The sequence below is a fragment of the Merops nubicus genome, unplaced genomic scaffold (assembly GCF_000691845.1).
Source record: "Merops nubicus isolate BGI_N331 unplaced genomic scaffold, ASM69184v1 scaffold8459, whole genome shotgun sequence".
NCBI lineage: Eukaryota > Metazoa > Chordata > Aves > Coraciiformes > Meropidae > Merops > Merops nubicus.
In genome coordinates this window covers 11,767-20,394 of record NW_008631622.1, presented here as the reverse complement: position 1 = coordinate 20,394, position 8,628 = coordinate 11,767, and the positions used below count along the sequence as shown (strand labels likewise).

Below are 8,628 nucleotides of genomic sequence, written 5' to 3'. Positions count from 1 at the left end.
TCAGCAGGATCGTAAGTACAAACCAGGCATCTTAAATCACATAAAATGACTGCCTTGACAAAAAATGAGGCCTTTGCTTAAATTGGGACTGTGTAATGAAAAATTATTCTAAACTCAAGGATAATCTGACATAATCGATCTTGTCCCTTCTCTTAGCATCCATTCTGCTTATTTACAGTATTTAGGAATTAAACAGATGTCTGTGGCAGACTCTTTTCATTTTTTCCAACCTTTTTCGGACAATTTGGCATGAGTTTATTTTATTGGTATAGTAATATCTCTGTGCATATTTATTTTAAATTTCAGGTGTAAAGCCAAGATTAACTTCAGTTGAAGATTTCATGTGACCTGATGAATACTGTTTTTCTTACCTTCTTCCTGGAGGTTTCACTTTTAAAACGTCTTTGGAGTTGCTGTGTTGTCTGAAAATAATGCTTTGCAGATGAGTTAGTCCAGCTAGTCCTTTGATTTTTTTTTTTTATGCAGTAGCAGTTCAGTGCTCATTAATACACTGTTTCTATGCAAGGGTGCTCAAGAGAAAACTCATCTTCATCCCCCATTACAGGTCCTTCAAAAGGACCCACTGTTCAAACCAAAAAGGTGGGAAAAGCTGAAGCTGTTTTGACATGGAACCAACTCACAGTGGATGAACAAAATGGATTTATCAGAAGTTACACCATATTTTACAAAACTATTGATGGAAATGAAACAGGTAACAGAAAGCAGAGAAATGTTCTGTGATATTAAAATATTCCATCTGTATCCTTTCCAATATATGTTCCTGAAAAAAAGGTACAGATTTGAGTGTAGCTGCCAGTCTGTTATGATGACATAATGCTGATGTCTGAGGCATAGCTCTTCTCCATATAGAAAAGTCCATGATAAAGAATTCAGAACATTCTATCTCTGCATAACAGGGTGCTGAGTTTAGTTTCTGAACGCTAACATACAGGTGTTGTGTTCATATCTTCCTGTCAAAGTACAGGAGAAGTTGGTGGTATAGCAAGATGAAGCTAGACAATTAAATATGTAAAGGAGTTGACTGCACTTAACTAGGATAAAGCCTTAAAAATAGGAGGGGGGGGGGGGGGGGTAATTTTTTTTTTATCCTCCTGGAACTCTAGATTAATATATTACTGATGTAAAGCATCTTGTTTGAAGTACATTTTACTTCCCAGTAGTGTGTATGACCTGCAGGCTATAGACAGGGAGCTAGCACTATCAAAAACTGCTTTTTTACATTTGCTTAAATTGGAACAGCCAATTACTTAACCCCTGCTTTATATCCTCCTCCTCCTTATTTTTAGTTAACTATGTTTTTTCTAGTTAATAACTAGCTATTTCTTGTTAGCTGTGTATCCTGCTTAAAACACCTTAAGCTTCAACTTTACTACTCGTTTAGTTTGTACTTACATTCTCAGGGGGTAAATAACTACAGAAAATTATTCTCTTAATATTTTGTGTTAAACACTTGAACAGAAACAAATTAATATCGGCATTTCTTGTAAAGGTCTTTAGTCTTTCTGTGTCTATTTTATCTCCTGTATACCCATGCGTTCTACTAAAACTGTCTTGTACATCTGAAGACATGATGTCCTAATGCTGCTGTGTCTATGGAGATATAATAAATTGTACAGAAAACTAATCTAAGTGTTTTCCTTTCTTTAGCTGTGACAGTGGATCCTTCCAAGACGGAGTATACCCTTTCTTCTCTGACAAGTGACACGCTGTATACTGTGCGGATGATGGCATACACGGATGAAGGAGGCAGGAGTGGTCCTGATTTTACATTTACTACTCAAAAATTTGGTAAGAGAAAGTGTCATAATCAGTAGGACCAGCAAGTAATATTGCAACAACATAGCAAAGCTCTGTGCAAAATCTAATAGGAGGGGAAGGTGATTTCATTTAAAGGGAGCTGGTTTCAGTTGCAGTCACACTTGGAAAGTGAGTGTTAATCCGAGTAGCTTCTCTAGTACTTAGAGTCAGTCAGGATTTCTTCTGATTGTATGGAGGACAAGTTATTCTCTGTAAGCCTCCTGGATTGCTCTTTTATGTTGACAAATATGCTGGGTTTGAGTGTGCTTTGTGTATACTTTAGGTTATAGTTTTTCTTAGTGCTCTTGTCTTCTCTTCTGGTGTCTGGCTCCTATCCTGGTTCTAGAGTCCAGAGGTTTTGTTTTATTCTGAAGGTAGATTGGCCCTTATTATCCTGGTATGGGTGTCCTGAGAAGCTGCAAAGGTGTGCTGGAACTGTGATCTAGGTGCCAGTCAGTACATGCCATTCTTACAACTCTTCCTCAAGTTCCACCTTCTTATTCATATTAAAGTTTGCTACAGTTCTTTACAAGGACTCATTTTGACGACTTAAATTTATTGTATGTTCAGCTTTAGAGAGAGAGCTTCCTTTTTATAATGGTAAGAACAACAGTATTAACCAAATTTAACTGTGGAAATCACTTAATTAAATCTGGCAAGTTTTGAGTGTTTCGGTTGTTTTTTTTCCTTCCTGTTTAGTGTTGCTGCTCCCTAATGTGTTGAATTTGTGTGTTCTGGTTCCGTGTAAAACGGGGTTCAGGGCAGGACCCACACAGAACAGAACTATGTACTCCCCTTCCCCCACTCCTCCCAGAGAGAGAGAGAGACTTTGGAAAAAAAAATATGAAGCATATTGTTTAACAAGGAACAGAAAACAAAAAAGGGAGGTAAGAAAAAAAATATATACAAAGATTAGGGGAAATACAAAAATAAGCAAAATATACGAAACCCTCAGAAATAGTTCCAAGGTCCCACGGAGCGAAAGCACAACCTCCACCTCTGAGCTGCAGGGCAGGAGTGCCGTTAGCACCCACTTCCTGCCTCTTAGCAGAGTGTGTGTGGGAAGGGGAGGGAATACAATGGTTCACCCCCACCTGGGGTCCTCCCAGGTGCTGGAAGGTCACGCCCCCATCCCAACCCTCAAACCACAAAAGTGTGGCAGGTCTTTGGTAGCAGGAGAAGGTCTACAGGGGTGGCTGCTGTGAGAAGCTGCAAGAAGCTTCCCCAGCTCCAAGTCAGATCTGTCTCTAGCCAAGGCCAGCCCAGTCACTTGCAGTGGTAGTGACTCTGTGATAACGTCTAAGAAGCGGGGTGGGGAATACTGTGAAAACTTCCAGTGGCAGAGCAGGATGTGAGAGGAACAACTTTGCAGACACCAAAGTCACTGAAGGATTTAGGAAATTGTGCTGGAGCAGAGACTCTCCTACAGCCTGTGGTGACATAGCAGGCTGTCCCTCTGCAGCACATGGAGGTTAAAGGTGGAGCAGATGCCCACCTGCAGACTCGCACTGGAGGACACTGTGGAGGACTTCTTCTGTAGGAGGGACCCCACACTGGAGCAGGGAAGAGTGTGAGGAGTCCTGAGGTGGAAGGAGAAGTAGAGACCATGTGAGACAGTGACTGCAACCCCCATTCCCCTCCCTGCTGCTGGCAGGGGAGGAGACAGAGAAATCAGGAGTGAAGTTGATCCCAGGAAGAAGGGAAGGACTCAGGGTAAGGTGGTTTTAAGATTTGGTTTTATTTCTCATCCTACTCTGATTGGTAATAAATTAAATGGATTTTTTTTCCCAAGTCTGTTTAGCCTGTGACCATAATCAGTGAGTGATCTCCCTATCTTTGTCTTGACCCTCAAGCCTTTAGTTACACTCTCTTCTCCATCTCACCTGGGAGAAGTGAGCAAGTGGCCACATGGTGCTTTGTTGCTGGCTGGGCTTAAACCATGACACATAGGCATTCTGTAAGGTGTACGTAAGAATGTGTATACCATTGGAAACAATACATAGTAATGCAACCTAAAACGCTTGCAGGCAGAGGACATTTTTGTATTACAGAATATATCTGATGGATGACTAGTGACTTTGCTTACATTATGTATTTGACTATGATGTTGTGGCACCAGTAGGCCGTGGAAACATGGACCACAGATGAACTCACATGACTGTTACTGCCATATCTTCCCAAACTGTAAAATTACTTGCTCTGTCAGTATTACAGCTTCTAGAGCAGCCTGTGGTATTTTTATTGATGAAAGACAGGTTGTTGGGACAGAGCTTTTCATATTTTCACCAAGAGACTTTTCATATGGTGAAAAAGTTCTCCTGAAGGTGAAACTCAAGACTGGGCACTGCAGGTTTCTTGAGTTTCAGATTCTCCCTGTTCTTTTGGGAATGTATGCTGCTGCTGACTTCTTTGCTTGTGAAAGCAGGTTATAACTGCTTCTCTTTGTTTTCCTCAGGGAAAGGAGAAATTGAAGCCATAGTTGTACCTGTGTGTCTCGCATTCCTGTTGATTGTGCTTCTTGGGGTTTTGTTTTGCTTCAATAAACGTGACTTGTAAGTATACATGAAGTCTTTGTGTTATGCCTCTGATATTTCCAGACATAACAGAGATATGATAATAATTCAACTCAAACAAGTAAATATCCTGCTGTTGGATCAGAAAAAGAAGGTAAAACACTCATACACTAACTAGAGATAAACATTCTTGTATTTTCCTTGAGAAATTGGTGCCTCTTTTGAAACCAATTTCTTGTTAAAACTAGTTTCTTCTGTTAACATTAGTGCAGAAACTAAATGTTCCATGACAATCCTGCAAGGAGATTTCTGCTTTTCTTGCTAGAGTTGGTCAGGATTACATTTGTTAGGTTTTGCTCAGGATATACTGTCTGTTTCCTTAGTCCATCATGTGAGAGTGGAATGATTGTCCCTAGCTTGTGAAGCTCAGAAGATTCGTTTGCAGGGTGTGTTTGAGCTATTCAGTTAGTGTTGGCAAACTTTAAGCTTTACAGCCAAAAAATATAGACAAATATTACTATTTGTTGTTTTGCCTTAGGTATGATGGCTACGTCTAATATGCAAAGGAGTTAGAAGTGCAGTGCTTTGAGTAGTACAGCTTCCAATAAAGATGCAAGGTGCAGGGAGCATTCCTGTTTGGAAGTGAATGCTTTCGCAAGATCACTGTGTAAAGGAGTGGCATCCTGGATTGTGCAGTACTGGGTGAATTATGCACTATTTCCTGTCAGCATAGGAATTTGGAGGGTGCATCTTGTAATTTTATTCTGTCTTTAATCCTTTACAGAATTAAAAAGCATATCTGGCCTATTGTCCCTGATCCATCCAAAAGTAACATTGCTCAGTGGTCTCCTCAAGTTCCAGCTAAGGTAATACTCATCTTTCTGCATCCTATATACCCACTCTACAAGGTTTCAAAAAAGCTAACCAGTCTTCTAGTACATGTGAATTTCAAGGCAGGGGTTTGGGGGGAGAGAACAGCTGAGTTGTTAACTTCCGTGGCATTGTGCTATGATATGGTTAGATTTTATTGCATCAATAGTTCCAGCATTAGAAATATATGATGCTTAGCACAAGTTCACAGAATAAAGCAGGTTTTAACTTTGTGAATTATCTTGTTTACTAGTTGGAAAGGTTAAGTCCTAATTATTTTACTCATTCATGGGCAATTGGGATTAAGCAAACAAGGCTGATGATTCCCATTCTTAAAACTCTGAAGTGACATGTGTTTGCACAGTTAAGTCATGAATGAGAGAGGAAGCTCTAAGAGTTCCTCATGGATGAGATGCCAGCAAAACTTGTGCCCCGTGCTGGGTGAATGACAAAGAAATTTCTGTGCAATAAACTGGCTAACTTGCGTGAAGAAGTGCTGTGATGTTGAATACATTATTGGAAGCCATGTACGTATGGCTCTCAATATAGAATGTTCCTGTGCTGCACAGGAAATAGTTACAGCTCTTAAGAATATTAAAATTAGAGCAAAGCTTGCACACTACACTATGGGTTTAGAATAGCTGCATAATTAAGACTTTGTATTGGAAACAAAGCTAGATAATTCATTTTGTAACAGATACTTTGGAGATACAGCTGGACTTAGAAAGGAGAGAACTTACATGAAGAAACTCAAAATAATTACAGAATAAAAATTAATGTATTTATTGGGGGGGTTGATTTTGAACATAACCTTCCTCTTAGGCAACATCCACTTTTCTTTCTTTCAGCATAACTTTAGTTCCAAAGATCAGATGTACCCTGAAGGCAGCTTTACAGATGTAAGTGTCGTAGAAATAGAAGCTGATGACAAGAAGTCTCTTTCAGAACAGGATCTAAAGCCCTTTGACTTGCTTAAAAAGGAGAAGAGTACTTCAGAAGGCCACAGCAGCGGTATTGGAGGATCCTCATGCATGTCTTCTCCTAGGCAAAGTGTCTCTGACAGCGACGAAGGCGAAACTACACAAAACACTTCAAGCACTGTACAGTATTCAACCGTAGTACTTAATGGCTACAGAGACCAAACTCCTGTCCAAGTCTTTTCAAGGTCTGAGTCGACTCAGCCACTGCTAGATTCAGAAGAGAGATCAGAGGATCACACTGGAGGAGGTGACAGCACAACACAGAGGCAGCAGTATTTCAAACAAAGTGGTGGTCAGGATGAAACTAACACAGACAGGCCATGCTTTGAAAGAGCAAAGCTAATTGCTTCTGCTAATGAGGGAGATCTTGCTGGATTTGCACAACTGCAGATCTCAGGTCAGAGTTCACAGCTGGTGGGTCTTGGGCTGGAAAAAAATATCCAGGAAGCTGCTCTGTCAGATGTTGTACAGACAAGTACTGAAGGACAAACTGTGAGACATGAAACAATGGAGGGAAATCCACCATCAGTTGATGAAATGCCAAAAAGTTACCTCCCACAGACTGTAAGGCAAGGGGGCTATATGCCTCAGTGAGAGAAGAGACTGGCTCTGTTTAGGCCTTCATTAGTGCCTGTTCACACTTTCTCCTGTGTTTCTGATAAATTAAGCTAGGTATTTTTATCTGAATACAGATGAAAATATTGAAATTAAGTGAAGAGTGATTTGACAAAGTACAATAAGGACTGTGTTTTGTGAAAAATTTGCAGCCCAGACCTACCAGAGACTTAAACTTTTATGCACTACATAAAATCTTATGTCTGGGTAGCTGAACAAGCCTTTGTGCTACCTTGGGATTTTTGTTCCTTGTCATATCAGATTCACACATGATTGAAAATGGCAAGTTTCAATTAATCACATCGGCCAATAGACCTTCTAGAAGAAATGCTTCAGTTTGTGACAGTGTACAAAAAAAAAATGCCAGCTTTAGTTGCTTGGAGCATCTTTGTGATCTAAGACTGAAGCTTAGTATTCTGTCATGGAAGAACGTTTGTCATGTACTTTTCAGTAGCTCGATAGACTTTATGAATTTTGACTTGCCCAGCTTACCAGACAGGCAAATCATGTTCATCCCTGTTTAAAAGTTATAAAATTTAAACAGAACTTGCTGTCGTGTGCAAATAAGAAAACAGCATGATTGCTTGACTCTAAATGCTACTCTAGTAATTGATATTCTGCCTAGATTTAGATGTGTGCACACGAGCTACACAATTTGGCCTAGAAATGTGCCTTGCACTTTGACGCACAGCAATTCAGTCTCATGTTCAAAAGCTTACAAATCCAGATGAAAACAGTTATTTAAAGGTTTTGTACCCAAACCACTGTTGGGTTATGCTGTACCTCAGGTCATGCAAACTGCCTTTGTTTTAACAAGTACACCGTTGCTGTGTATGACTTGAGAGGCAAGTAACGAGCTGCAAGCTTTTACCATTTTAATGACTGCTCAGCAGAAATGAGTTTGGCCTTCTTCCTGCCAGGCTACAGCAGTTAGCATGCCATCATGTCACTGCTAATGCTGCAGGACCTCCTTGAAACTGAAAGCAGCAAAAGACAAAGCATTGAAGTTATTGAAGCTCTCAGAAGATAAAACCAAAACCTGTATCCTGAATTTCAACATTACTGCTAGTATGTATCTATTAGCAATCATGAGCCACAAATAACACTTACATGGTTGTTAAAATTTGTTACTTTTTTTCTGAAGTCTTGCTTTTCCCCTATTCATGTAGTTTGCATTTTATTGAAGACTAATTTCTTGGAGACTGCTGTCTCTGCCAGAGTCTAAAGAAAAATGAAAATACATTAAAATTAACACCTTCTCCAATAATAACATAGAAATTTTATGACATTCTCATAGATTTTTTTTTCTTTAACTTAGTCTAGTCAGCTTTCTAATCTGACACTAATATCTTAATTCAAAACACTAAATGCTCTGTTGTGAGAATAAAACAGGTGTTTTATTTCTCCCTCAGCAAAAGAACTATATATTTAAGGACACCTGAAACCTTTTGTGCTGCTGTTCTGCAGAGCACTTGCTGAAGGCCCTGGAAAGGCAGTTGTCTGTATCATTTCGGCTTCCTTTGTCCTTGTCTGCCTGCTTGCATGGAAGGACAGGTATAGGTATAAATGTTCACATGTGGCTTCTGCTTTTGTTACAAAAAAATTTAATGCTAGAGCAAATTCATAAGTTACTTCTTGGAAGTCTGAACTATTTAAAACAGATAAAGAATGCAGATTCTTTAATAACACTTCAGTATTCCATATTTCCTTTCTCCCAACAGTATTTTTTTTTTAATCTGGGCACTTTTTTAAACTAAAAGGCAATGTTGCATCTTACTGTAACTACACCTTTCTTCAAACCTGTTCCTTTTCTTTTCTCCCTGCTCCACCTC

The 8,628-nt window shown here is 39.6% G+C and overlaps 1 protein-coding gene across 1 annotated transcript in view; it reads left to right on the top strand.

The window, feature by feature from the left end:
- IL6ST (interleukin 6 signal transducer) overlaps positions 1–7,182 on the top strand; it is a 19,901-nt gene extending 12,719 nt beyond the window's left edge. Inside the window, exons 11-16 of the mRNA XM_008947631.1 lie at positions 365–384; positions 566–712; positions 1,669–1,809; positions 4,274–4,370; positions 5,116–5,197; positions 6,050–7,182. Coding sequence (XP_008945879.1) covers positions 365–384; positions 566–712; positions 1,669–1,809; positions 4,274–4,370; positions 5,116–5,197; positions 6,050–6,775 — 1,213 coding nt within the window. The 3' untranslated portion in view covers positions 6,776–7,182. The remainder of the gene's footprint in view (positions 1–364; positions 385–565; positions 713–1,668; positions 1,810–4,273; positions 4,371–5,115; positions 5,198–6,049) is intronic.
- Positions 7,183–8,628: the final 1,446 nt, after the last annotated feature.